Here is a 27,736-nt window from a genome sequence, read left to right on the forward strand (position 1 = left end):
CATCAAAGCATATCTAGACTACTTCATTCTCAAAGTAAATCATGGCAAATCCTTGATTAACTCCCTTGGCAAAGGTTCTTAGTTCCAAATGAGCCTGGCATTCAGTGTCGTAGTAGTTGAAGTCTTCCTGAGAGGCGAACGTGGAAATGGCAACAACTGTGAACCCTTGGGCGCGTTGGTCGGGGTTGGCCTTTCCGGCTTGGACGGAAGAAATGTAAGGTTTTCCATCCTGGTATCCAGTCAGTACTCGATCAATTCCTTTTCAATGCGATGCAATAACTCATATCGGTTGTGGAATTTTAAAATACCTTGACAGCCTTTTGAGGCATCTGTTTGTAAAGCTCGACGAGGTGCTGTTGGTCCTTCTCAGAGGCAACTTTAAAGAGGGTGACGCGGGTAACAGGTGACATGATGGAAGGGATGACTAATTCGACGTTTCGGTTCTGTGAAAATAAGATTCGATATGATGTTACGAAGAACTGTTTTGCTATCATGGACAGTTTCATCAAGGAGATGTTTTATATTGGAAGATGCTCGGAATGCCTACTACGCATTTCCGGATCTGGAGCATGGTTGTACACCATGAGCCAATCAGAGAGGTCGTGCACGAAGTCGCATTTCCGGTCCGCTATGCGGCTAACGACAACTTTTCATCCAGTACATTGACGGTTATTGGATCAGAAGTAAGTTTTTGCCTTGCTCTTGTACAGTTTCTATGCTGCGCGCGACTTTAGCTGTGATTTGTGGAAATTGTCACTGTAACTCAGACTCACTGGTCACTGTCTTTGATGTTGAAGTATTTCCACCAAGAAATTCCTTTAGAGCATAAAAATAATAAAACAAAACTCTCATATCCGATTTTCTCAATAAGAATAATAAGAATATTCACAATGTAATTGACATTTAAGATTGATAGCGACACAGTGATTTAATCTCTCGACACAGCAGCCAAAATAGTACCAGAACACTCTCCAAAGCCTACAAGCCCATCGTCGGCATTGCCCGACCAGCCAGTAATGGTGATAGTGTCACCGTCCTGAACGAATTTACGCTCCTCCCCACCATCCAACTGGACGGAGACCTTTCCTCCTTGTGTTTGCTCAAGAAGACTGCCCTGTGTGCCCGGCTCCAGACCAGAGATAGTTCCGGATCCAAGCAAATCTCCCGTACGCATGTTGCACCCCGATATAGAATGGTGAGCAAGCATCTGAGGCCAGGACCACAATAGGTTCTTGGAACTTGTTGTTGTGATCTTCGTTGTATGACCTTTGTTGGCTGCTTTAAGTTAGTATTTGTCTGTCTGTCATGGTGGATAGCTCAACTTACTTGTGAGTGAAACTTCAAGGTTGATATGAAGGATTGGGTCCTTTCTCTTCTCCTCGAGATACTTCTGCAGCGGCGTCTCATTTAGAAGTCCTTCACCTCTGAATGGCTCCAGCGCATCGGCTAGCACGACCCAAGGACTAATGGATGTCCCAAAGTTCTTAGCATTGAACGGACCGAGTGGAACATACTCCCACTGCTGAATGTCTCTCGCACTCCAATCATTCATAAGAACATATCCAAAGATATAGTCCTCTGCATCCTCAACAGCAATTGAAGAACCAAGTTTGTTACCCTTGCTGACAAACATGCCAAGTTCTAACTCGATGTCCAGTCTGGCACAGGGCTTGAATACCGGGTCTTGGGATTGGGGGCTGGGAAGTACTTGGCCCCAGGGTCTCTGCAATGGAGTACCAGAAACAACAACGGAGCTTGCACGTCCGTGGTACGCGACAGGCAGATGGCTATAGTTTGGCTGGAGGGCATTGGCGGGACCCCGGAATAAAGCACCCACAGTTTGCGCATGGTTACGACCGGCGAAGAAGTCAGTGTAATCTCCGATGCTAAGTGGTGCATGAGAAATGACGTTGGCAAGTGGTATCAAAGCCTGTTCTCGCAAGTATGCATTATTCTTGAGGATCTCGGGGTATGGTGTGTCGTTCCGAAAAACATCTTGAAGATAAGCTCTTGTGGCACGATGCACTTTTCTTCCGAGAGCAGCAAAGTCATTCAATGTAGATTGGGAAAATACATCGATTTTCTCGGCTGGGAAGTCGGATAACTTTGAGAATCCATCATTCTGCGCAAAAACAGACAGGTCAAGTGCTTGCTCGCCGATAGCTACAGCTGGTCGAGGTGCCGACTGAGTCGAAGTTGAGACTATACCAAAAGGTAAATTGGCGAGAGAGAAGTGACTCTTCGTGGGAATTGGAAACCAAGATGACATTGCGACAAAATTCCGATTGTGGGTTGATGTTGAGAAAGATTGGATTGCTTTGTATCGTAGGGGAAGTAAGAGAAGTGAGAAAACCCTGGTACTTGCCCAAGCGTTGAGTCTCTTATTCAACAGCATTCTCATAGCAGGGAACAGTTGCATTTCGCTGTTAATTAATCTCAATTCCGAAATCAATTTGCAGTGTTCGGAAATTATAATATCATTCCGGGCATTCGGGTGGATCCGCAGTTATGACACCATTACTCGGAACCTCGGCCCTTTGCCGGAATACAGTCAAGAAGACGACAATCACGCATGCAATTGTGTATTTCTTATCTGGTTAATCCGTCATACTAAACATGAATTGGATCTTGTTCATGCTGATCGCCATTGCCGACCCAACTAGTCACAATGCCTGTCACCAACTTTTCCACGTCTGAGAAGTACAGCTATCTGAATGGCTTCGATTCATTCCACGAGTAGGAATCTTCTTTCTTTATTTATATAGATAGCCGTGATTTTATTGACGCGTCTCAGATCAGAGGCCATCAAAGGTGCACTTCCAATTGGCGCCAATTCACCCCAAAAGCCACCGTACGGTCTCTACGCCGAGAAACTCTCCGGCACAGCATTCACCGCTCCACGCCATGAGAATCGTCAAACCTGGCTCTACCGTGTTCTTCCATCGGCCTCTCACTCAACCTACCAGCGCTTCAGCAATGCTTCAGAGCCAATTTTGAAAGCAAAGTTAAACTATGTGCCCCAGCAGCTGCGATGGGATCCGTTTGATATCGATGAACAAGTCGATTGGGTCACGGGTATGAAACTTGTTTCCGGTGCAGGTGACCCAACCATGAAAACAGGTATTGGAATTTATGTCTTTGCTGCTGGTAAAGATATGGATGAGAAAACGGCCATGTACTCCTCCGACGGCGAGATGCTCGTTGTAGCACAGCACGGAGTATTGGACATTCAGACTGAACTCGGACGCTTGTTGGTTCGCCCTAATGAAATCGCAGTTCTTCCCCGTGGCATCCGCTATCGCGTTACACTCCCGGAGGGTCCCATTCGAGGATACATCTTGGAGCTATACCAAGGGCATTTTCAGTTACCTGAACTTGGACCCATTGGGTCTAACTGTCTCGCTAATCCAAGGGACTTCCAGATCCCTGTGGCAGATTTCCAGGAGGATACGACATCGACCTGGACCATCTTGAACAAGTTTAACAATGAGCTCTTTGTGGCACAGCAGGGACATACACCATTCGATGTAGTGTCCTGGCACGGGAAGTAAGTTTTCTGTGACAAATGTTTGTTTAAGCTGACACATTGCAGATGTGAGTAACTGGCTCAATAGGTTGGATAGACCTCACTAATGTTCCTAGTTTACCCTTACAAATACGACCTCGGCCGATTCTCAGTCATTGGTAGCATCTCTTTCGACCACCCTGACCCCTCCATCTACACTGTCCTGACTGGGCCATCCGATCACCCTGGCACGGCTGTTGCGGACTTTGTGATCTTCCCACCTCGATGGCTTGTCCAGGAAGACACGTTTCGACCACCGTGGTACCATCGCAATACCATGTCTGAGTTTATGGGCTTGATTTGCGGTCAATATGACGCTAAGACAGGTGGTGGCTTTCAACCTGCTGGGGCAAGCCTACACAACGTTATGACAGCGCATGGACCTGATGCCGATTCATTTGAAAAGGCGAGCAACTCAGAATTGAAGCCCATGAAAGTCGGGGAAGGAAGCATGGCTTTCATGTTTGAGAGTAGCTTGATGTTGGGGATCACCGACTGGGGACTGGAAACGTGCAAGAAGGTCCAGGCAGACTATAACAAGCACAGTTGGGAGGAGTTGAAAGTGCATTTCAAAATGCCACTTTAACTAGCTTAGAGAGTCATTTGACCTTGTCAGATAGTGAAATTGAATAGTTTGAAATATGCATACCATACACTTCTTGTACAGCCTGCAACCATTTACATTTCGTGTGGTAGTTGCATCAAAGCTATAGATGTTAGTCACAAGACTATGTATGCAATAAATTTACTTGATTGATGTCATCTTAGTCTTATTTGTCTTCTCATATGCAAAGTGAAGGGTTGTGTCTTAAGACTCAGGACACACACAATAAACCGTGCTCCGATACCTGCTCCGATGCCATATCTGCATATCATATTGCAGGGCTCATTCATAATAGAATAATAATGGGCTGGCCCCAGCAGTAACTCCTTGTTTAGTGTTCTCTGATCAGTGTGTTGTAATATGCAAACAGCTTCCTTTGAACTATTTGGATAAATTGTTAATCACCTGTTCTGCATGGAGATCATATACGCCCTAGATAATTAGTCTTGGGTACTTCACGCCCTCTGAGTCCGCAAACTGTAGAAATTGGGCTTGAAAAATCCATTTTTTACAGGCTCATCAATAGATTATTCGACACTTCATCACGGGACAATGTGTAAATGCAATAGTAGCTAAGTCCATCTGTAACAAGTAAACAGATATCATGTCCATGTCATATATTGTATTCTGTATACTGTAACTGGAATCAATCTTATGTCGCATGCATGCATCTTTCTTGTAACAATGGTGGATATCCCGAGATTGAAACATATTAATGAGTATGGTGATAAGAATCGGAGATAAGCCAAGGCGTTAGACGGCTGATAAGATGGCAGATAAGATGGCCGATAAGAGTGCTGATTGATAAGAAACCCCGCTAATCCGAGCAGGGCCATCCCACTAACCGCAATCCATTGCAGGTTAACCTTATTTTAACTCCTGCTTTAATAAACCATGCACTTCTCTGCGAGTTTATTCAATGCTTTGTAGATCCAACTTTAAACACAGTTTGTTTAATTACCCAAGATGTCCACTCATAACACTTTTACAGATCTCTACCTTTAATAGTAATATGTTAAAAAATAAATCACAAGACGCAGCAATATTGCCTGCTACTAACAATTGATTTGATGGATATAAAATGATAGTTTTAATCCTTCAGTAGAAGAGAGGCTGAAGGTAGCATGACTTACGCAGCTGGACAGTATCCTAAAATGTCTCAACTCTGTCATTTAAAATCTACAATTAGAGAAAACAATACTAGGCATTTATAACTCACGAATCAGATACAGCTCTGGACTGATAACAATATACATAATGCACAATCATAATGCATCCACAAGTCCCAAACTAACCCTTGCAATTTTACCGTTAGACTTACCACAATAAACAAGTCAGTCGGGGGCGAGAGCCGACACTAGAACAAGAGGATCACGACATCAAATTTGTAGATCGGCATCGGGATAACATGTCATTGAATACAGGGACGATTAGTCAATGATCAGATAAGCAGTCTCGTTGCCTGCCATGATATAGTCACAACATCGTAACATGGAGAGGCTACTGGTTGTACTGGTTGGAATATTAGCAGCTTTAGCCCTGCCGGCTGTAAGTACCAAATAAAGCAAGTCCAGCATTATGGTTATCATGAGTAATGATCAAGATGACCGCCTTGGGTCACTCCGGGCTCAACCCTTCGTTAAAAATGTCCTGTCGAGTCAGGGACTCACGCTAGAGAATCACTTTGCCACAGTCGCTCAATGTTGCCACAGTCGCTCAATGTTGCCTCAGCCGAATATCTTTCCTGCGAGGTAAGGCTTCTCACAACACCAGCCTTACCCATGTTGGGCCACCAGGGTATGTTGACACTTTTAAAGGCTATGAAACGTGTTTCAATACGGAGACAGGGTGACATACGACAAATTCGTGTGTTCGAAGCAGGACAAGTTCTATCTTCCACATTGGCTCATAACTGTAGGGTACAGAACAAAATGTGGGATTATCCGTTCCCATGTTCCGTCACGTTTAGTTCTAACTCGTAGGAAAGACATTGGCAAGTTCACGAAGAGTATCAATTTAGCCTCCAATATGGCTAGGCATAAAGTGTGGAACCACACAGATGTATTAGTAAGTCATTATCGACAACCAAATACGACGTGCCTTCCCTAAGTTCTTCAGATGGAGCCATATCATTATAATTAAAATAATGTCATAAGACGGTAAGCGGCCTTGGTTTTACAATGACTATCACCAACCAGACGTCATCAGAGCCTCGAACTCCCAACTTCAATCCTAAAGACAAACAGCAGATCGTAAAGCCTGAACAGTTAAAATATCGAGAGTTTCTCACTACAGACCAAATTAACTTTGTGGATTAGCAATATCGCTAACATCTTCAGACATTTGTTGGGCATTGACGAGATAGTACAGGGTATCTTTTAAATGCTTGAGAGCAAAGGCGGGCCTGATTCACAGCCAAAAAACATGCCCAGCCAATTTGCTAGTCAGTACAGTCAAATTATTCCTGGTTGACGTATATTATTCTCCGATCCTATACCCTCGTAGCATGCGACTAGCCACTTTCAAATAGAAAAATAGAAAAAGTCGCTATATGCTATGGCCTACTGGCTCAGGATATTAATTTTGGTTCTTAATTCTTAACTCATCGTAGTGATATAGAGTATACATGGAGTTTCAAATGCTAAACAATAGTTACTTGGCAAACCCTCCCAGGATTTTGACCGTCCTCGTACAACGATTCTGGCCATGGGTAGTAGCAGAAAGCGTCAGGTGTGTTCCAAGATGCTTCTGATCTCAATACTGATTCCCCGTTTATCAAAATTCTATCGCAATACCACTTTTTGACTGCTTCAATATAGTAAAAACTCGACTCGAGACACGTCCGTAGTTGTTCCGCTTTCACTCTCAGGCTCATAGTATGCATGGCATCGGTTTTCATGAACGTCTGATGGCTTGAAACAAGACTCAGGGGCTGAATGTCGAATGTTCTTCTGATAGGTGACTTAATCAGCTGCTTAATGTCGGTTTGATCCAACAGCTGAGCTTTGTGCCACGTCCCCGAGTCCGGAAATTTTGTTTCTGAGGGCACATAGACTTCGAAATCGACAAACCTATTTGGACCAAACAGAGCGTCATTGGCTATTGCCCAATCGTTCGGCTCGAGCTCCATGTAGGCAATATTCTGCTCAACCCTTGCAGAACAACCTGGCCAGCACTGTAATAAAAAGGCGATATAAGAGTGAAGGAATGATGTTCCAGCATCTGAAACCAGTTGGTAAAATGTTTCAAAGATCGCGGAAGTAACTCCACTCAGGTCAGGGGATGGGGTTCTTTTCAAGATGTCCCGGCTCTCCTTGAAACATCTCTCAACGTCCTTAGCGCTTTCGGCCAGGGCTTTCGAGACTGTTCCGTCGAGTAGTGAAAGTTGTTGGCCTTCTACTGCATTCAAAGTCACATCTCGATTACTTGGCAATCTATTGAAGCCAGGTTCACGAGATGGGTTTCCTGACAGGAATAGGTCGAAGCAAAAATTACATTGCAGCAGGCGGTATCTTCCATCTCCTGCTAGACGTCTCAGAAAGAGAGCTAAAGTGACATCATGTGACTTCTTAAGAAGAAACAGTTCGTTACTCCCAGATTCAACAAGCAGATCAAGCGGGATATCCGAAGTACATATATACAACCTGCAGTTGGCTACCTCGATTTTAAACACGCGCATAGGCTTGTGATAATCGAACCGGTAGATTTGGGTCAGCCGGGACGTAAATTTGCAAACATGAACCATTGACAGGGTCAGTTCAAGAGTCAATGGGTCAACATATGGCTTTTCGATGGCCCACAACTCTGATGCTGTCAATCCAGTTTTGCCTGAAAATTTATCATTGCTCATATCAACCAGGGTTTCACAACCGCGGTCAAGTGTGGCAATCTTGTCTTCGATGAATCTTTTCCTGCGGCTAAAACCGTCTGGAGGTGCCTCTGGAGTGGCTTGTGAAATCGACAAGAGTCGTTTCCCTATGTCGAAAAGATTCCAATTTGGAAGCCACGATGGGAGTTTTGACTCCGCAGGTTGATCAGTAGCTCCTGTGAGAATTTCAATGAATTCCTCAGCAAGGAGAAGATGAAGGATTGTTCCGACGTATGTGTGAAGTAATGAGATAGAATAGTCTGGTCTGAACCCTTCAACGTGGTAGCCGAGGCCGAGTAGACCATAGATCTTGTCACGGGGGTCTGTTGCCTGAGAAGCCCATGTGCGTTGCAGTAGCATTAACAAGCTTCTAGACTTGTATCCGGTACAGATTTCCCCCATCCACGAAACTTCGTGATCGCCTGAGTGCGGTAACCTGGAATCTAATTGTGATAAGGGTCCAACTCTGAACTCATAGCCATGAGCGGGAATTAGGGCAGCAGGGGCTAGTGTCAGTTCCTGAATAACCCAAAGGCGCTGGAAGTATTTGAGTTTGAGGAGTTGACTTGAATCGATCAGGGATCCCGGTATCACATCGTCAAATTCAGAGAAGTCACGTCGCGCTGGGTACGACCTCCGCAAGATGGTCTCTTTCGGTTTAACAACTTGGTCTCCCAGGTACACGATGACTCTCAAGCATCTCAAGTATATCTTTCCCATCATTGGTACTTGGCACTCTTTTTCGAGGTGATCTTCTTGGTTGATGCAAATAGCATCAACCCAGATAAGTCGGGGATATGATTGAGGGCGGGCGTACTGAAGCATTGACCAACAATTCTTGGTCTGTAGAAGAACATCCCAGTAATCACCAAGATATACAGGGCAATAACGCTCTGAGTCCCCGACTTCGCCACCCCAACAATAAGAAACAGTTTCATATTCGGGGCAATCATCAATCTTGTAGTTTCCAAGTACAGCATGAATAGGATAGCTCCCATCCGTGGCTGGAGATATGCTCAAGATTCGGAACTCGGTATCGCTGAGCTGTCTTTTGTAGACGGGATCCGTCGTCATGATGGGCGCGTTCCTGGTAGACGAAACAATTTTCGGTTCGTTCTTGATGATGTTTTGGCTACCGATCGTGGTTTCGCTCGGGTTTTGCGGGTCAGTGGACGACTGAGATTTGTACAGAACAGATGAGGGCCAACGTAGACGTGATTCGCCAGGTCTCTCGTCGGGAGGTATTGCCCATGGTGGGCTTGCCTTGGCTTGTTTTGCCACCATTTTGCGGATGTCTGGGCTGTGGCTGCAAGATTGACAGTGTGGGAGGCCGTCTTTCACGAACACTAGCGGTGTATCGCAGGACGGGTCATGCCACCGAGGCATCGTGTCTAGCAGCTCAACTATTAACAAGCAGATATACGCCGCCTGTGACTTAGTATGTGCGGACCGATACGATGTCTTATGCGAGCTGGTACTGTTAAAGGATGATGGTGAAAACCAGGCTGCAGAAAGCGGGGTTTGGGGCCCTAGAAAGCTGCGTCAGGCAGCCTCGCATGCAACTGCCTTAACCTACTAATAAGTCAGTAATAGCCTACTCTATTATGCTAGTTAGTAATAGGGCCTGTTATAAGTTTTAAGCTAATAAAAACTATTAAATTAAGTCTTATTTATAAAAATATAAAATAAGGCTCATTTTAAGATATAATAATTTATATTATTTATATTAAGTTAATCAATGTTAAATAACTCCCAACACTTGGGGCCCTTTGGGGCAGGGACAAGATTGATCTTCCAGTCTCCACGACGAATCGCCCCAGAACACTTCGTTTTAAAATCGACTACATAGTCCTGGTTGCAAATCGAGTCGGAACGGGAGATCTTCTGCAGTCGATCCAGGACGTGCATCCAATTCTTGCCGCGCAAAGGCATGGCCGGTCTTCCAGCGTGGGAATTGGGATGTTGAAGACCAGCATAGTCCAGAATCGTGGGAATGATGTCCATGACCGTGCAGAATGCATCCGTCGCGATATTTCCTTCGGCACTTGCTGCGGTATCAGCTGCTGGCTTCACCACAAGGAGCAATCGACAACCACCTTCCGCTGAAAACATATTTCAAGTTCTTGAAGGTGCTGCGGCCGTCTGAGCCCACCTTGCTCCGGACCAGACAAAAGAGTCTCTGCGGCCGATATTTTTCAGATTGTTATCATAGTAAGTGTACATGATCCATGGTCATTGTTTCGACGAGGATTTGCGTCATACCTTGCTGCTTCGGCACCATTGTCGCTCATGAACAGTATGAATGTGTTGTTGTATTCGTCCTTGTCCTTGAGATACTCAACGACAAGAACAATATTACAGTCCATTCGATCAACCCATACCGGCATACCCCTCCATGGCTTGGGCACTCGCGGCTTTTGTTTCTTCATCTAGCAATTCCCATTCAGCACGTTCACCTGGCATGGTTGTAGTGGATGGGGCATCACTGATTTCTCAATCAGGCCAAGGTCTCTGAGTCTCTGTAGGCGTTTTTGACGAAGTGCCTCAGGCTCAAAGTTGTAAAGCTGTGGTACCTGTCGCATGTCTCCTTAAGTGCTTGGAAAGGCCAGTGTGGTGCTGATATGGGAGTAATGCAAAGAAAGGCTTCTGGAGCTCTTCTTCTGCTGTTCCTAAAATGTAGCTGAGAAGCTTGTCCGTATATCCATGGGACGTACCATTCAGGGCCCTGTTCGCCTTCCAGTAAGAACTTCCCGTTTTGGACATGAATGGCTCTCGAGGCTGTTTCAAAGACCTTGCCGGGCTCAGACCTGGGGTCATCATACTCTGGCTCGTATAGTAACATGGTTATAGCGATTAAAACAGGTTTTGTGTGGGAATAAGGCAATATACCATAACGGTGAGCACAGTCGGGTAGAAGAGCCAAGCTCGTGTTGAGCCCTCTCTCGTTCGGATGGTGCTCAGGCTTGGGGCCAAGATGCCACTTTCCGCTCATCGAAGTAAAGTAACCGCCATGTCTTAGCAATTGTGATAGTGTGGTAACTCTCTCTTCGAGATAGCCCCCAGGGCCAGTCTTTCCCTTATGAGCAGGCGAGCTTCTTGTGATCTCTTGTAGTTGTCCCAGTCCAGCAATGTGGTGATTTGTGACCGACAAGCACCGATCTCGTGGGGCTACATGTAGCAGCGACGTGGAAGTCGGTGACGCGGATACCACCAGCTTGTGAGGTGAGACTATCAATGTTTGGCGTTGAGATCTCGGAGCTATAGCAGCCGTAATTACTGAATCCGAGATCATCTGCCATAATGACTAGAAAGTTCGCTCGTTTTTGTGATCGGGAGCTTATCGTTTATATTGACCGTGCTGTTTAGCTAGATATGGAAAGAAGAACTTATGCCAGAGCGAGAAGCCTTGCGCAACGAGCGGTATTCCTCCACACCATTAAATTAAGCCTCGTACATATCTTCAAGTAGATTGTTGAATGATGAGTCCCTCCCCTTACGAAATACCAAGACATTCTTTGAGGCGATGCTATGGACAGAGCGATTTGATATCGCCTGTCGCTGCCGGCGGCGACTACTCAGGGTACAGTATGGGTCTCGGTTTCACACTCAACTCGTCGACTAGCATTACCGGAATTTTGCTTGACCCTGGGATGCAGTGAAAAATGGCATGTCGTTGAACTTTAATAACGCGTTGTGTGGCGTCGCGTTGCGTCGCATTCCAAATCCCTCTAAGCCAAGACAGAAACGATGATTGGTAGAATCAGCGAGAGTCGAGCCAATACCAACCCGGCATGGTGAAGATGGTCCGGAATTGTTCATTTACTCATTCCGCGATTCCGAGTCATTTTGAAGTCCTCGAAAGAGTCAACAAGATTGGCTGTTGTCTCCAATTCTACCCTAAATACACGGCCACACAACAGGAATGAAGCATAGTAACGTTGTTCAGGTCAAGCTTTGTTTTTCTATATAAAGAACAAACAGAAAGAGGGACAATTGCCAGCTGCCTTGTGCTTGATCTCTCTTCTCCATTTTGGACGGGTGTTAGTGAGACTAAACTTTTTTCGCGTTCGTCCGTTTTTGTCAATGCTTGTGAGAGTGCTGGTCAATTGAGTTCCGTGATTTATTATCATCAACAGCTACCGCATTTACTAACATCTAGCTACAAAAAATCCAAACTTATTAATGTTTACAAATAAAAACTCACATTATGTTAATAAGGACATTGCTACTTTAGTAACTATTGCTGTGCATTATTTGAAGCCATGCCTTCTATGTTGTGCCTTGCAAGCAATAGGGTAGGTTGCGGGAAAAAGCGAAACAGGCAGATGTTTGCGGATATCGACAGATGCCCAGAATGGATAAACAGCCAGGGTTTTCATCTGCCCTTCGGCTAGAAACATGGGGAGATCATGAGTTTCAGCGACTCAATAGCAGGGTAGCATAACTTCAAAAGCGCATAATTCATGATGTTGTTGACTTTACCTAGTGCAACCGTCACATGATGTGATTGGTTGATCAAGGACCAGACAATGCATTGTTGAGCGGGTTTTTCCTAGACGGGGTTTCTCATTTCCGGATCTTGAAACAAGTTTCCAAGTAGATGAAAGTGGCCTGCTTTAGCCGAGATCAACGCAATGCCGGAGGATGAATGCCCGTCCCATCCATTCGGGCCTCAAGTCTCCCCAAAATGGCAACATAGAGACCAAATCTCCGCATTGTCGAACCACATGGCATTAATGCCGACGTCTATACCATCTCTCGGCTGTTATTAGCTGTCCACAGATTGGAAATAACCGTCGAGAAACTGGGGTGCAGCAGCAGTTTGATGAGCTAAGGGGGGAAGAGACAGGGATCTTCGAGTTTAGCCTGAACAGTTGTCCCGTTCCAAGATCTTCCGATAGGTTGATTCGTACAGGGGTCCAACTACCTATCCACTTTGTTCGCGACTGGAACATCCAACTTCAGGCGACATCTAGCCAGGGCTCATGAGTTTTGGTGAGGAGATCAGTTAGAACTATATAAGTCCAGCTTGGCACAAAACAATCCATCTTGGCAACTATCCACTCTTTGTTTCTCTGAATATTCCTGTACATATTTATTCGAAAATGAAGTCTTTCCTCGCCACTGCTCTCAGCTCCCTGCTGCTTGTCGGCAATGTCGCTGCCGCTGCTGTTGAAGATCCCATCGAGATCTTCAACCGTCAGGCCGCTGGACAAGTCATCCGACAATGCTCCAAGCCCGGCGTTCTCGCCCTCGCCTACGATGATGGCCCTGGCCAGTACACTAACCAGCTGATCGACACTCTCGACAGAGCCGGCGCCAAGGGCACCTTCTTTTGGACCGGCAAGCTCTACGGATGTGTGTACAACAACCAAGCCGCCGTCAAGAAGGCCTACAACTCTGGCCATCAGGTCGCCAGTCACACATGGACCCACCCCCAGAACTTTGGCAGTCTGAGCACCGACCAGCTGAAGCAGGAGATGCAAAAGTTCGAACAGGCCATGGTCAACATCATCGGCAAGAAGCCCGCCTACATGCGTCCTCCCTACCTCGCCACTGGCGGTAACGTCCTTCCCACCATGCAGCAGCTCGGCTACAAGGTCATCACCAACGACGTCGACTCCGGTGACTGGAACGGTCAATCTGCTCAGCAGAGCCAGCAAAAGTTTCAGCAGGCTGGCGCTGGTGGCAACGGCCACATCCCTCTCATGCACGAGACCTACGCCAGCACTGTCAACACCCTGACTCCCTGGCTCCTCAACTGGGCAAAGCAGAACAATCTCAAGATTGTCACTGTTGGTAAGTAACACTGTTGGGTTCCAAGTTTGGGTTATATGCTAACATGCTTACAGCTGAGTGCCTTGGTAACGCTGCTGGTGCTTACCAGCCTGGAACCTTCCAGGGTAACGGCCAGAACACATGTTAAGTGTTCTGACAGCTGTTAATGAGACTGAGGGTTTAGTGAGGATCAAATTCTTGTACATGTAAATATGTTTGGCTCACGACAGAATCTTGAAACGTCTCAATATACTTAAAATTCTGAACTATCAAGGTTGCTTGTTTACACACTGAAGACCCGACATGTGACAGTGATGAAGGTTGACCCATGACCATTGAGTTACAAAGGGAGTTGTGCGTAATGCCGTTGGGCTCGTGTTGTAATACAGTGGCTCTTGTAAAGCCTTGATTCGGGAGCTTCTCATGGTTGGGTTTGATCCTGTTGAAATTTTTTGTGATTCACTCTCGATACAGCCACTTAATACACTTGGCGTAACTGAAATACTTAGACCAATCATCGAATAGTGCAAGTTCCGTTATGTTAAGCTACTGACGACATCCATTCCAGTCTGATAAACAAATTCCATAACCTTGAGCAATTCCTGCGTGACAGATACCACCACCCTACTGTAAATATGGCATGTAAGGAGTTCCATTCTCCTGTGCCTCGCGGTACAGTCTCTTGTTCTCCCTCCAGAGGCAGTATTTGAGGGTCAAAGCACAGGTAATACAAAGGCTACCCATGAGGAACATCAGAATAAATGCCAGGCGGTACCGCGGCTCATCCGAGTCAACGAAGAAGAAAGGCGCTATAACGTTGCCAATCTGGCTGAGAACGTTGCAAAGCGCTACAGACACAGCCTTCTTCTCCGGAGTGCGGGCCAGTGTGGTAGACAACCACGTCTGGATCAGAGGGTTGGCACCAAACAGGCCTCCGATAAACAGATATGACGCTGAGTACCGAGGAACAGTGGCCGTTGTAATCATGCAAATGACATAGCCTGCGAGACCAACGGCAATTGGAATCGAGAAATGCCATCCACGCTCTCCAACACGATCAGAGTTCCAGGCGACAGCAATCGAAGTGGCAGCCGCGACACAGTATGGTGGGAAAGTGAGAAGAAGTGCCATGATCCTGTCATAGCCCAAACCACGGACAATAGCTGGATAGAAGTTGGAGAAGCCGTAAGCAGCGGAGATGGCGATGTTAACACCGGTTAGAAGCCAAAATTTGTAGTCGATGACAGTAAGCTTGACACCAGTCCAGATAGTAGACTTAATCTCGACCTCGGAGACTCTGTCAGCGATGATCCGGACTTGGGCAACCTTGCGCATGTCTTCAGTCATACTCCACATGGCACTTCCACTCTTTGATTGAGGGTAGTCAGGGAGCAGGAATACGGCAGCGAAGGCAAATGTTGATCCGAACAAAGCCAACACAATAAAAAGCCATTGCCAACCGGCGACACCACGTGCACCCTCAAGTGTAGTGAAGACAGCTGCGGCGATGAGACCCGATAGCCCGTTGGCCAGAGAGACTCCAGTAGACATAATTGCAATGCGGACCGCAATTTCTCGGCGTGTGTACCAGCTCGACATGACGTAGATAGCCTGTGATAAAGATAGTAGTCACCGATTAGCATCTGTACTCCACGTAGAGACATATCATGAGAACTCACTCCAGGGAAGAGGGGCGCTTCAACCAAACCAAGGAAGAAACGAACGGCCAACAGACCCTCGTAAGTCTTGACACCAGCAATTGCAGCAGAAACACCAGACCATAGAATGGCCATACCAGGGAGGTATAGACTAGGTCGGATCTTTCCGATGATCATGTTCGAAGGAACCTGACCAAGAACATAGCTGTGGATCATCAGAGAAACGGACTGAAGGACAACAAGTTGCGTTTGCACTTACCCAGCACTCAGGATAGACACAGCAGAACCAAACTGCGTTCCCTCTAGTTTCAGGTCCTCATCAAGAGTACTCAGGCGAGCTTGTCTGAGTGGCCAAAGGGTTAGTTATTGTGTAAGCCCCAACAGCATTCCAGGTTGGAAGTGCTTACCCAAGAGAAGCTCTGTCAAGGTAGTTAAAGACATAAAGAAGCCAGAGTGTAGGCAACAGGGTCATGTCCAGCCGGCGAACAACCTTCTTCTCTAACTCTTCCCAATCTGGGATTCCGAGTTCTGCAAAAGCATGCTCACGAGCAGATACAGGTGTTGAATCGGCATCAACATGCTTCATGCTACCTTCTTCATCGTGCTCTACATGTATAACGTTATCGGTGTTCGGCACTTCGGTCTTACCATGGCCCATTGGAGCTAGGTCAACAGCTGGCTGCATCTCCGGATCAATACTGCTGGACGCCATGGATGATTACTCAAACAGCGACAATTGATATGGAGTTGCTTGTCCTTTTAGTTGCAACGTAAAAGAGTACGTTGAGTACTATCTATAAGTAGGAACGTGCCATTGTGATAAAGAGCTCTTCTTATATGTACAAAGAGCTTAAAGGGAACAAGCTGGAATTACCCCACAATAGGAAGTCCAAGATTTCCCCGGATTCCACTAGCGATCAAGGTTAATTAGAAGCTTAAACAGAACCCTATTTTCCACATGCCCATTGGTGTTGCAAGGAAAGAAACGCCGTCCAGCTTTACCACATGGGGTTTCGGAATACAGGCGACCCGGCGAAATGCCGCAATAAAGTCCCAATGGTGTCGAAGTATTTGTATCAGGCCATGCCAAGAGATGGTGCATCCATATCGCCGAGGCATTTCTCGGAAGCTACTGTTTCCCCACCCAACTGGAAGATAAACATCCACCTACACTGCAGGTAACTGTCGGTGCACCACACGCCCTTCAAATCTTCATCACGAGGCTATTCAAATCAACAAAATGAGTTCAACTTCATCTGTTATGCTATTTGGAGCTGCCACAAGCGTGACTAAGCTTAAGGACGATACGTGGAGTGCAAATCTTCACCCAGACTACTGTGTAGGCGCAGGTATGTCATGTTGTGAGACTTATACGAGAAATAAAGAATCATGACTGATGTGAAAAACAGTACCGAATGGGGGCTACGTGGCAAGTGTGATGTACCAGGCTGTCGAGAGTCATGTTCGAAATCTTGGCCTACGACAACAGATCATCTCAGCGCAGCTCCAATATGTCAACCGTACTCAGATAGGTGAAGCAATCATCACCATTGAGAAAGTCAAAAGCGGTCGGGCAACTTCTACCTTTCATGCAACCCTTCTGCAAGGTCCCGACACTTCGAAGGCACAGTTACGAAAGTGTGTTCTCGGCTACTATGTATGCTTGGCTCCCGCAACAGACGGCCTTACTCTCGCTACTGGTTGGAACCTCCTTCCCCCGGTCCCATCTATTGATGTGGAACTGGCTTCCAAGGGACTTGACCCGAACTGGTCTTCGGAGGCATCTCGTATCCAGATACATCACTTGGCATCGCTGGGATTTGTCCGCGCCGTGGAAGGGGCTTTTGAATCGTTTTATCGGCGACAACCCGCTCGCAAAGGGCTGGAAGATTCATGGATCCGACTGACAAGCGGCGAACGGTTCACAAACGCCACATTGCCTCTCGTTGCAGATGCAAAGCCTTACGTTGTTGAGGGGTGGAGGCCATTACCAGCCGATGAGAGCGGGGAAGCTGTGCCTTTCTCCAGAGATGATCCATTTTGGTACCCAACACTCGTTATGAATCTGGACATCAAGAAGGGATTGCCACGAGAGGGTGAGGAGTGGCTTTTCATCAGAACTGAAGCTAGAAAGATTGAACAAGGGCGGCTTGACTTGCAAGTTAGTATTCTGGATCAGCAGGGCAATCTTGTTGCGCTTGCCAGCCATATCAACCTGGTCCTCTCAGCATCCCGGAACCTCAAGACCAGGAACGTGAATGAAAACCAAGGGAAGCTGTGAGTAGCATGGTGCGTTAGCATGTATGTTAGTTAGCTTGGCAAATGCATTCTGCAATGTCTAGACAGGAATGAAAACGCTTAGTCTATGGAGATCTGGACATGATTGGAACTCTAAGACCGCCGCGGAATTTTGCCGCGGAACGTCGCCATGGGGAGAATCATGCAAATATGCTGGGCATCATCATGTGAATTCATCTAGAACTACCAAACTTGGTTCTCTACCCCTCTTTCCCCTCACATATTCCTGCCTCCAGTTACACTGATCACCTGGCCCGTAACGTAGGAGAAGAGTGGACTACAAACAGCTAGGACAACCTTGGCGGCGTCTTCTGCCGAGCCAGGTCTACGAAGTGGAATGTCCTCGAAGGAGGATTTGCCATCCCGACCAGGAACGCCGAGCTGTATCTTTTCGCCGTCCGGTCCCGTAATGAACGCCCCTGCCTCTTTGGCCTGTGTTAGGCGTGTCTCAATGTACCCAAACGCCACTGTGTTAGCTCGGACGTTGAACGCCGGCCCCCATTCCTTTGCGATCGTCTTCATGAGTCCAGATACGCCGGCTTTGAAGAAGGCGTAGTTGGACTGGCCGGCGTTTCCGTGAACACCTGAAGTTGAAGAGATGCCGACAATGTTTCGCTGCTTTCCATCCTTGACGCGGAAGTATGGGGCTGCGGCGCGAATTAGCTGGAACGGAGCAGTTCCGTGGATGTTCGCCATTGCAGCCCACTGCTTGTCAGTCATCTTGTGTACCACACCATCCCATGTGTAACCGGCATTATTGACGATAATGTGGATTTCTCCTCCTCCAAACTCGGCTGCACGCTTGACGAGCTGATCGATGTATCCTTGATCTGTGATATCACCAGGGACTGCTAGGGCCTGGCCTCCAGAGCTAGTGATTCTATCTACCACGCTCTGTGCCTTGGCTTTAGTAATATAACAGGAAGTGTTAGCATGGCTGGTCATGTGCATCGTCAAGTAGTGTCTTCTGGGGTTGCCCCAGAGGACCTGGCAGTAGACACTTACCTGAATCGACGTCGCAAACAACTACTTTGGCACCTTCTTGAGCGAACAGGCGCGCTGCTTCAGAACCAATGCCCTGTCCACTCCCCGTGATTATCGCAGTTTGTCCCGCAAGAAGACCTATTGGGTAGGTGATGTGGGAAGCGATTTGAGCTACACGTTCAGCCATGATTACTTGGGAGATTTGCTCTTTCTTTCTTCACGAGCCAAAGCATTAAATCTGACACAAAAACGACTTTTTAAAAACTCATTCCTGGAACTCATCGCTGTGATTCAATTAGCGTCCGTCCTAACGGCTGGTTGCCAAGCCGCTGTCGGCGTTATAGACACGTTCGGCGTTATAGACATACGTCGGCGTTATCCGAAATCCCCCGGAAAGAAACCGGCCCAGCACCCGTAGCCTCCCATCGTAGCCGCTGCCTGTTCTATATGGATAATAATTGACAATGGTTCGTTTGGTCCTCATACGGATGATGCCATTGGTAAGATTGTTCAATTACCACAGCAATCTTTGCTCCCCTGCCTGATACAAGCCGAGGTCCAAGCTTGAAGATGCCGACCACAATCGAGGAACACCACGGCGCATTCGCCAAGTTGAAGCCCAAGCGACAAGAGCCTAGAAAGAGATCACCCAAGTAAGTAGTCTAGTCTGCAGAAGGGAAAACCAACCAATCATCTCCCCTGCAGCAAGATCATTGAGACTCGGCTGACAAGTTGGCTGTGCCTCCACTGAACCACAGGGCATGCCTATCCTGTCGAGCACGCAAGGTCCGCTGTGATGTAGCATTCGTGCATGATTCTTGCACAAACTGTGTGCTTGATGGTAAAAAGTGTGTTGTCAGTTGGCACCGTCGACATCAACAAAGGTAACCTATAGAGACTCGGCTTGTAAGATTTTGTTTTGCACACTGACATATTCACATTAGAAAGCACGTTGGGAAGCACCCTGCCTCTGGGGCAGAGACAGAGACAGAGACAGCAACCAAAGCTCCGCTAGCTCCTAAGGAGCATGAAGGCTTGCCTGCAGTATTGACCGACGAGTTCTTGGAGACACCCAATCTGCCAGAGGAAAAACCTCGTCAGACTGGCCGACCAGAGATAACATTTGCGTATTACCCTTTCCTCTGTATCAACAATCTCAACTCTCTGAATTCCAACGACGTGAAGTATCTGGACTCTCAAGGATGTTTGAGAGTACCAGAAAGCAACTGCTTGGACGATTTGATCCGGGCGTTCTTTCGTTATGCTCATCCGATCCTGCCTGTTATTAATGAAGCAGAGTTCTGGTCTAGCTATGATCCATTGACATCTGACGACAACACTAGTCGAGTTCCACTTGTACTACTTTCAGCCATGCTGTTTGTGGCATGCAAGGTAAGTTCACTGCTGAGATCGATGAAGGCAAGTCTTGACTAATGGCACATCACAGTATGTTGAGGATTCTACGATCCAGAGCATGCAGCTTGACTCTGCACACGAGGCACGAGACAGGTTCCTTCGAAAGACCAAGGTTAGTTTCATATTTGACGCTACTCAAAATTCTTCCAATATGCTAATTTCTCTCTGCAGCTTCTCTACGATCACGAGACTGAGTCATCACCAGTCGTGCTTGGCCAAGTCGCTCTTCTGCTTGCACACTGGACTCCACAAACAAGCTCAAGTTGTGGTAGGCAGAGCACTCAATGGCTAAGTCGGGCAATTCATCATTCTCATGATGCTTTTTCTCAGGCCAAACTTTGGAGCACTCTCGGGGTTCGTTACAATGAGAGTAACCTTCGGCGACTGTTGGGATGTTGCAAATTCAGTGACTGTATTCACAGCTTGTACAACCGTCGACCGCTTATGATGCCTCCTGGTATGGTCAGCACAGAGAGTGATCACCTTGTACTCTCTCGTGCCGATTTGTCGCATGAGATTGGGCGCTCCAGGGTCTATAGTGTTGAAGCGAAGCACAGATTAATTGATGCTCAGGAACAGATGTCAGCTCTTGTCACTATATTGGGCAGAGCTTTGGCTCTGGTCTACCCACAGGTAGGCACGGCCATCAGAAGACCTACGTCGACACACGACGAAGACAAGTATGAGTTGATCAACTGCAAGAATGAGCTACGAACATGGTATAGCGGAAGTGATGTCTTTCCAATTTCGGGACGAGACTCTGCGTTGGGTTCGCCTGTCAGCCCTGACGGTAGTAGCGAATATGGGAGCTCACAACATGACCCTGTAGAGCTGCTAGAAAGCATGATGCACCTCCATTATGAGTAAGTACCTACCCGAACGGCATGAGAACTGCCCTTTATCGTCAGTAACTAAGTTGTGCTGGTAGAACCGCCATGTTGGCGCTCTGTCAGAGCGAACTCCTGCGCCTCACGGTCAATCCTCGCACGACTTACTCAACCTCGAGACGACAACAGTCTTTATTGAGCGAGCCGGAGCGCCAATATTCCAGTTGCATTCTCAAAATGGCGGACCGACTTTCGCATTCCTTGCAGCACCAGCATCTGTGCAGGGTTCCAGAAAGCATGTAAGTAGACATCAACGATTCCACGACACAGGATGGCCAGCGAAGCTAATATACATATGGATAGGATTTTGTGCACAGCACTTCCGCTTCTTTTGCATCTGCCTTCGTCGATGTCATCTGACCAGCAAGTCATTGGGGCACAATCTTGCTACCCAGACTGGGTGCAAAAGGTTATAGGATGCTTGAGACTTTACTTCAGAAATGAACTCGAGTTTATACTACAAGTAGTCAAAACTGTCAACAACAGCATTGCTCAGAGCTTGCAAGAAAGCCAAGAAGCACAAGTTGCCTTTCTGCACGCCGATGGCCCCCAGACTAGTGAAGGACAGCCACACATGAGTAGTTGGCGCGAACTGTTGGATACCAGACCTGGACTCTTTGCTCGTCTGATAAAAAGACTGGACACTGTCATCTGTTGGGGAGGGGACTTGCCAAAAACGTCCATGGGTATTTCGGTTGACGACAGCCAAGAACGGACTAGCCCTACCCTGACTCGACAATTCCGAGCTGCGGGGACATCACTGGCACTGACCCCGCACGTGTCTTCAGCTCCATCTCGGCGGAGGACGGAGAAGAGATCTTCGCCTATATTATGCGACGATGAGCCAGAGGCACAGTTGGAGACTGGGTCTGTTGACTCTGCCCTTACGAGCTCAGGAGGACTACGTGAAAGTTTCAGCGATGTTACCCACTCATATCTCGATGAGGTACCTGAGAAGACATACTCGCCAACATCATTGGATACGTCTCAGAGATATTGGACACAAGAAACCGTAGATGGAGGAAGACGTGGCCAGGCTACGGCTGATGGGGAGATCAAACCCTCAGCGATAGACTTTATAGACGCGGACGACATGATGTTGGAAGACGGACTGAGCGATGGCTGGATAGATGCTTTGTTGGAGCAGGATATGTCACTGCAAGACGACAATGCCGGTCGAAGTGTTGAAGATATTGATATGGCTGTCATATAATGAGTTGGTGAAGGCAACACAAGGTCATTGGCTAGAAGTCTTAGATCTAACATGAGTATTGTGTTAAGTCGAGTCGTTTCAAATTCTGCCACAAATGCAAGTGTGACAAATGTATTCTTCAGACGAGTGGCATGTACATTGCTCACTCTAACAGAGTCGATCTTTGAGACTTAAATGGGATAGAGCCTATCATGTTGATCCAATGGAGATTTAACGCACTTGCTTCACTTCTGCCTTACGAGTAACCATGTCTGGGTAATTTCAACGCGTCACGATATTGTAAGCCTCTTGTATACAGCGACTCGGGACCCAATGTCTGCACTCAATAACGTGGTTGTGATATTTATGTCTAAAGCTTGACCTTTGCCTGGCGGGAATTGAGGCGAGAATGGACATAACTAATCTGCTGGAACGCCCTCAGCGCCTCGCCATATAACTCTCCTCTCAGCAATCCATAGACGCCCATCTTTGCCTTGGACTTGACCGTGTTGGCAAGCTCCAATGCACGATCCAGCATCTCCTCCGGCGGGGCTATCTCATCCACAATTCCACCTGCCAATGCCTCACTAGATGTGAACTTGTGACCCTGTAGGATAACCTTCCTGGCTGTCTGTGGTCGTAGCTTGGCTCTCAAAAGAGTGCCCATTCCATCGAAGTGAAGGCCGAGCTCTGCTACCGGCATGCACCAGTACCCACGTGCAGCATTCATGATGCGATAGTCATGCGCCAATGTCATTACTGACGCGCCTCCAAACGTGTGTCCAGTGATGAGACAGATGGTAGGCAATGGGAAATCCAGGAGAGTTGCAACGAGCTGTTACAGCCCGAGTATGTGCATGTCAGTAAGCGGCCCACCAAGTTCAGGTGAATTTCAAATTCTCACTCACCGGGTAAAATCCCTCGGAACTGGCGTATGGGTTTGTGTCTCGTTCGTACAGATCTAGACCCTGTGCGTATGTTGTCAGAAGGTGTTCAAGGGAGAGCGTGGAAAAACGTACCGTGCAGAAGAACTTGGTATCATTGCCACGAATGATGACAGCGCCAGGCGCGTCAGGGCCTAGTTCCTTGCGAACATCGTTCAAAGCCCGGATGATCTCTTGACAGAATTGTGACGTGAGACGGTTCTCTGGTGGCTTCTGCAGAGTAAGGATGAAGACATCCTCACGACGCTCGACTTGAAGGTTTTCGTACATGATGGCTGGCTGGTAACAACAGATACTAGATCCTTGATGGTGTTGACGATCCAGACCCCGACGTTTAATTCATCAATCGTCCATTTTTAATGATGTTCGGTGGAGCACAGCTTCGGGTATCATCACTGGGAAAATAGCAGACGAAATTAGTAGGCCAGTCCATGCCGCTTTGATCGCACACTTTGTCTCACTTATTTCTGTACCCCAAGCTAGAGGCTAACCGTTTTGTCACAGACTAGCCCCAGAGCCACGGCTTTTAGCGGGTCTCGGCGTTACGGTTATAGCGGACATGCTTGTGAAACGCCGTGGAGATTCGCCGAAGACCCGTAACAACGCAAACACTTTCACGCTTTGCCACAGCAGGCCCAGACAATGTCGGAGGGAAGTATTGGCTATCTGTGATAATTTTCTATTGGCACCGACGTCTTGTGGAATCTTTCCAGCAACTATTCGGACCGGCCTCGGAATGGTCTGGACGTCCGAAAAATGTCCCTGTCCACATAGCTTCGGTCCAGACCCATGGCAAACGAAGCAGCTTCATCTTCTGACAGAACCATACTGGCCAGTTAACTCTCAGACTTTAGCAAAACAATTCTTCCATTCCCCAATGTATGGGTCAAACTCTTGGCAGTCCGAGAGTATTTACCGTACTGCAAGAGTGCATTGATGATGTCGTTCAAGTCTCCCAAGCAGCAGTAACAACATTGTGTGAGAGTTACCATACCCAGGGAGGGTTGGGTATAGATAGCTTGCTTAATATAAATTAATGATAAATAAGTCAAATATGCTTCGACGATGCAGAAACCCACAAACTACGTGGTCAGAGAACACGATTTAGTTTTCGTGCCATGATCGACCTGCCCCAGGGTTATTTATCTGCTGTGTCTTAATCTTATGTCCCGAAATATCTACCATCCACAAGACATCAAGACGCGGCAATGTTTTTAAAGTATGGAACACCTCCATGAGCGAATCTCTGGTACTGGTGTTTCTTCTCTATACCTCCAGGCAGACACTCATTGCTCATTAATTCTACAAACATGTGTACGAGAACAAATTGAGTCATGAACATAGCAGCTCCAAATCCATAAATTGTAAAGATGAGAAACGTAACTTTTATTTATCTAGAGGCTCTTGGTAAAATTGATTATGGCATTAGCCATTGCCTCTGGTTGCTCTGGCGCCATAGCGTGGCCAGCATTCTTGATGACCTGCACCGTGACACGATCACCGAGGCACGGTTTCATAACATCCTTCACGACAACTGCGTCATGCTCAGCCTGTAAATCCAGAATTGGAACAGTCTCTCCTGCAGAAAAGTACTCATCAACAGGCGTGTAAATGCGAGCATGTGCCTGTGCCTTGTGAGCTGCTTCGCTCCACCCATCCAGCCACAGACGTGGGTTGCCCTCGGGCCCGAAAAAGGCCGCTTGCAAATACTCAAGGCGCTTGGATTCCGGTAGGGACATATCGCCAGAGCCATCAATCTCCGTACGTAGCCGACTGAAAGGCTTCTCGGTCGATCCGGGAGGGAGTTTGCCTGCGGAGGCGGCTGCCATAACAACACCACGGACAAGGTCTGGACGATTTGCGGCTAACATGCGTGCTGGCTGACTACCCCAGGCATGGCCGACAATAACAGATGGGCCACACTTGATGTGGTCGAGGACCATGGCAACGTCGGCGGCAAAGTCATGCAGAGTCAGTTTCTCCATTGGTCCACTGCTCTTGCCGATGCCACGAGGCTGGGGACGAACAACTCGGTAGCCAGCCTCGACAAGGAAATGAGTAACAACATCATAGTCGTTTGCGCCACGGGCTAGCGAGGGAAGAATAACGATGACAGGGCCACTACCGTGGTCGAGTGCTTCAATGGTAATGGGTCCTTTCGTGACCGTGAATGAAGGTAGAGTTGTCATGCTGATAGCTGTTCAGGATAGCCTATGATGGTACAGACAATGTGCGTGCTTCCTTGCGTAGATTTATAATGAATAAGGGAAGAAGGGATTAAAAAAACCTCAAGTGGCGCTTGTCTAACTTAGTCGGAGTAACGTGTATACACTCGGCACTCGGCGTTTGCGGAGTTACATAATGACGAAGGAAGAGAAACAACCACTGCATCATCAAAATGGAACAATTGTATTCCCAGAAGTGATAAACTGCAGCATGAATCAACTTCAACCAGTCTCTTTCGCATACAAAATAGCGTTGACTGTCATGTACCATCTTACTACATTTTTGAAGATACTGTCTTGTCTCAACTCACTATTTGTAGTCTCTAAATATCTGCATCAACTAAAACTAGCCATAGAACAACATTGGATGTAATTGTAATCTACAATCTTGCCAGCACACGCCCTGCCTGTCTCGGATTCTTCCATACCTGTACCTGGGGAATCTTTTCGTACCCAGGACTTGGTATCAGCTCCGGCCCCAGGATCTTCTTCTGCACCTTTCCTGTGGCACCCTTGGGAAGCTCCCCCTCCACAACCCTCAATAAGGTTGGCAGCTTATACCCAGCCAGCTGACCCCTAAGATCACTCCGAACCTTGGCAAGGGTAATGTCCGATGCTTTCGCATTCTTGAGAGCCAGCACTGCGCCAACTCGCTGCCCAAACTCATCGTCCTCAACGCCCACCACCATAGCCTCATTCACATACGGCAGTGCTAGGCACGCCCGCTCAATGTCCAGCGCTGAGATCTTGTAACCACCAGACTTGATGATATCAACCGATGCGCGTCCCACGATAAAGTAGAAGTTCCCTTCACGCCGGGCAATATCACCAGTCTTGTACCAACCGTCAGCATCGTGAGCGTTCTTGGTAGTCTCTGGTTCCATGAGGTATCTGCATTTCCAGTTAGATATACTCATATCAATAAGATGCAGTACTTACTTTGCAAACATGTTTGGTGTCTTGACCAGAAGTTCTCCCTCGGGCGAGATCTTGGCCTCAACGCCCGGTAAAGGCTGGCCTACACTTCCTTTCGGAACGTCTCGAAGCTCGACAGACACCCGGATACAGCCAGGAATCTCGGTGGCACCATAGCGTGCGAGGATGGGGCGACCCAGTTCAGCGGCCCAGAAGTCCTGCACATGCTCTTGCAAAGCGCTAGAACCACACAGGAATGCACGGAACTGGGTAGCCGACTGCTTGTAAGGGACCTGCTCCTGCGCTGGGAGCTGTTCGATGAACCACTTCAAGCGCATGTAGATAGTAGGAACAGCAGAGAAGACTGTCAGGCCACCCTGTAGCCATCGTTGCATCACAGTGGCTGCGTCAAACTTGCCATGAAACTCGATGCAGGCACCCGCGTTGAGGAATGGGAAGAACGATGTGCCCAAGCCAGTCTGATGATGTACAGGAAGCGTGTGTAGGAGCACATCTGTGTGGGTGATTCCATAGCTATCACCGACGGTAATGGCACCCTCGTGCGTGTAGGTACGTCGTAGGACTACACCCTTGGGTTTGCCAGTTGTACCAGAAGTAAAGATAACCACGCCAGGTGCACTGGGGTCTTGTGGTGGGTTGGAAGACAGCGAAATGTCGGGTGGCTCGAATCGAGGTGTGCGAGGCAGATTGGGTAGAATGTTGAGCTGTGCGATGCCACAACACTGAGCCGATTCTTGGGCTAGTTGCGTCGTTGCAGAGCTGGATAAGATGGCCACCTGCTGTGACTTTGTAGCGTAGTACACGATCTCGTCAACAGGTGCCGCCGGGACTAAATGGATGAAATCAGTCACTCACTCTAAACAAAAGAACGGTTGAGATACACGCACACATAGGTACCACCGCTGCCCCCAGCGCCAGAACTGCCAGAACAGCGACTGTAAACTCATAGCCTCCTGCGGCTAGTACTCCCACGTAAACCTCATTGCCATTGTTCAGTTGTTCAATGACCTCGGAGGGCAGCGCTGCCCGTACCACATCTCTCAATCCCAGCACCGCATCGAGCAACTCTCCGTATGTCTTAGAGACGCCAAGCTCTCGGTCTCTGATGGCAAGGTAGTTTCTATGCGCATGTCGAAGTAGCCTGGTGAACAATGGGTTGTTAGGCAACACATGTGGACCGTCATGTAACGGCACAATCTGTGTGCGATCCAAATTTGCAGTGCTAGTATCAATAGCCATGTTTAGATAGGTGCTTGACTTGTGATGTGTGACCACGTTGATTTCTCATTAGCACGAGATATGATAAATACATTCTGATTCTGAACACTAAATTGCCATAGCGTGTTTTGTTTTCCGTTCGTTAGATGCTTGTTGTCTGTCT

General features: G+C 47.6%; 15 protein-coding genes across 15 annotated transcripts, besides 2 other annotated features; 5 read left to right on the forward strand and 10 right to left on the reverse strand.

The window, feature by feature from the left end:
* Positions 1-13: 13 nt before the first annotated feature.
* On the reverse strand, positions 14-410 carry FPSE_10101 (uncharacterized protein; the record flags this gene model as incomplete). The annotated part of the gene is made up of 2 exons (XM_009263218.1): positions 14-229; positions 309-410. The coding sequence occupies 2 exons, from the start codon at positions 408-410 to the stop codon at positions 14-16; spliced, it is 318 nt and encodes a 105-aa protein (XP_009261493.1).
* Positions 411-539: 129 nt separating this feature from the next.
* On the forward strand, positions 540-740 carry FPSE_10102 (uncharacterized protein; the record flags this gene model as incomplete). The annotated part of the gene is made up of 2 exons (XM_009263219.1): positions 540-683; positions 735-740. The coding sequence occupies 2 exons, from the start codon at positions 540-542 to the stop codon at positions 738-740; spliced, it is 150 nt and encodes a 49-aa protein (XP_009261494.1).
* Positions 741-928: 188 nt separating this feature from the next.
* Positions 929-2,269, reverse strand: FPSE_10103 (uncharacterized protein; the record flags this gene model as incomplete). The annotated part of the gene is made up of 2 exons (XM_009263220.1): positions 929-1,275; positions 1,327-2,269. The coding sequence occupies 2 exons, from the start codon at positions 2,267-2,269 to the stop codon at positions 929-931; spliced, it is 1,290 nt and encodes a 429-aa protein (XP_009261495.1).
* Positions 2,270-3,632: 1,363 nt separating this feature from the next.
* On the forward strand, positions 3,633-4,151 carry FPSE_10104 (uncharacterized protein; the record flags this gene model as incomplete). Its single annotated transcript, XM_009263221.1, has 1 exon — positions 3,633-4,151. The coding sequence occupies one exon, from the start codon at positions 3,633-3,635 to the stop codon at positions 4,149-4,151; it is 519 nt and encodes a 172-aa protein (XP_009261496.1).
* A 975-nt stretch (positions 4,152-5,126) lies between these two features.
* FPSE_10105 (uncharacterized protein) lies at positions 5,127-5,952 on the reverse strand (the record flags this gene model as incomplete). The annotated part of the gene is made up of 5 exons (XM_009263222.1): positions 5,127-5,168; positions 5,303-5,334; positions 5,389-5,408; positions 5,491-5,526; positions 5,840-5,952. The coding sequence occupies 5 exons, from the start codon at positions 5,950-5,952 to the stop codon at positions 5,127-5,129; spliced, it is 243 nt and encodes an 80-aa protein (XP_009261497.1).
* Positions 5,953-6,810: 858 nt separating this feature from the next.
* On the reverse strand, positions 6,811-9,321 carry FPSE_10106 (uncharacterized protein; the record flags this gene model as incomplete). The annotated part of the gene is made up of 1 exon (XM_009263223.1): positions 6,811-9,321. The coding sequence occupies one exon, from the start codon at positions 9,319-9,321 to the stop codon at positions 6,811-6,813; it is 2,511 nt and encodes an 836-aa protein (XP_009261498.1).
* Positions 9,322-9,679: 358 nt separating this feature from the next.
* Positions 9,680-9,786: a repeat region.
* FPSE_10107 (uncharacterized protein) lies at positions 9,769-11,336 on the reverse strand (the record flags this gene model as incomplete). The annotated part of the gene is made up of 3 exons (XM_009263224.1): positions 9,769-10,081; positions 10,752-11,107; positions 11,187-11,336. 3 exons carry the CDS (start codon positions 11,334-11,336, stop codon positions 9,769-9,771), a joined length of 819 nt encoding a protein of 272 aa, XP_009261499.1.
* A 1,806-nt stretch (positions 11,337-13,142) lies between these two features.
* On the forward strand, positions 13,143-13,963 carry FPSE_10108 (uncharacterized protein; the record flags this gene model as incomplete). Its single annotated transcript, XM_009263225.1, has 2 exons — positions 13,143-13,836; positions 13,890-13,963. 2 exons carry the CDS (start codon positions 13,143-13,145, stop codon positions 13,961-13,963), a joined length of 768 nt encoding a protein of 255 aa, XP_009261500.1.
* A 476-nt stretch (positions 13,964-14,439) lies between these two features.
* Positions 14,440-16,185, reverse strand: FPSE_10109 (uncharacterized protein; the record flags this gene model as incomplete). The annotated part of the gene is made up of 4 exons (XM_009263226.1): positions 14,440-15,426; positions 15,495-15,678; positions 15,733-15,816; positions 15,881-16,185. 4 exons carry the CDS (start codon positions 16,183-16,185, stop codon positions 14,440-14,442), a joined length of 1,560 nt encoding a protein of 519 aa, XP_009261501.1.
* Positions 16,186-16,713: 528 nt separating this feature from the next.
* Positions 16,714-17,754, forward strand: FPSE_10110 (uncharacterized protein; the record flags this gene model as incomplete). The annotated part of the gene is made up of 2 exons (XM_009263227.1): positions 16,714-16,822; positions 16,883-17,754. The coding sequence occupies 2 exons, from the start codon at positions 16,714-16,716 to the stop codon at positions 17,752-17,754; spliced, it is 981 nt and encodes a 326-aa protein (XP_009261502.1).
* A 233-nt stretch (positions 17,755-17,987) lies between these two features.
* FPSE_10111 (uncharacterized protein) lies at positions 17,988-18,942 on the reverse strand (the record flags this gene model as incomplete). Its single annotated transcript, XM_009263228.1, has 2 exons — positions 17,988-18,676; positions 18,777-18,942. 2 exons carry the CDS (start codon positions 18,940-18,942, stop codon positions 17,988-17,990), a joined length of 855 nt encoding a protein of 284 aa, XP_009261503.1.
* A 383-nt stretch (positions 18,943-19,325) lies between these two features.
* Positions 19,326-22,271, forward strand: FPSE_10112 (uncharacterized protein; the record flags this gene model as incomplete). Its single annotated transcript, XM_009263229.1, has 6 exons — positions 19,326-19,408; positions 19,700-20,147; positions 20,203-20,283; positions 20,343-21,034; positions 21,100-21,297; positions 21,362-22,271. 6 exons carry the CDS (start codon positions 19,326-19,328, stop codon positions 22,269-22,271), a joined length of 2,412 nt encoding a protein of 803 aa, XP_009261504.1.
* Positions 19,732-19,752: a microsatellite.
* Positions 22,272-22,620: 349 nt separating the features above from the next.
* On the reverse strand, positions 22,621-23,464 carry FPSE_10113 (uncharacterized protein; the record flags this gene model as incomplete). Its single annotated transcript, XM_009263230.1, has 3 exons — positions 22,621-23,085; positions 23,159-23,218; positions 23,270-23,464. The coding sequence occupies 3 exons, from the start codon at positions 23,462-23,464 to the stop codon at positions 22,621-22,623; spliced, it is 720 nt and encodes a 239-aa protein (XP_009261505.1).
* Positions 23,465-24,588: 1,124 nt separating this feature from the next.
* FPSE_10114 (uncharacterized protein) lies at positions 24,589-25,383 on the reverse strand (the record flags this gene model as incomplete). The annotated part of the gene is made up of 1 exon (XM_009263231.1): positions 24,589-25,383. The coding sequence occupies one exon, from the start codon at positions 25,381-25,383 to the stop codon at positions 24,589-24,591; it is 795 nt and encodes a 264-aa protein (XP_009261506.1).
* A 416-nt stretch (positions 25,384-25,799) lies between these two features.
* Positions 25,800-27,594, reverse strand: FPSE_10115 (uncharacterized protein; the record flags this gene model as incomplete). Its single annotated transcript, XM_009263232.1, has 3 exons — positions 25,800-26,310; positions 26,359-27,184; positions 27,243-27,594. The coding sequence occupies 3 exons, from the start codon at positions 27,592-27,594 to the stop codon at positions 25,800-25,802; spliced, it is 1,689 nt and encodes a 562-aa protein (XP_009261507.1).
* Between the last annotated feature and the right edge of the window lie 142 nt (positions 27,595-27,736).

This window comes from Fusarium pseudograminearum, chromosome 4, assembly GCF_000303195.2.
Source record: "Fusarium pseudograminearum CS3096 chromosome 4, whole genome shotgun sequence".
Taxonomy (NCBI): Eukaryota; Fungi; Ascomycota; class Sordariomycetes; order Hypocreales; family Nectriaceae; genus Fusarium; species Fusarium pseudograminearum.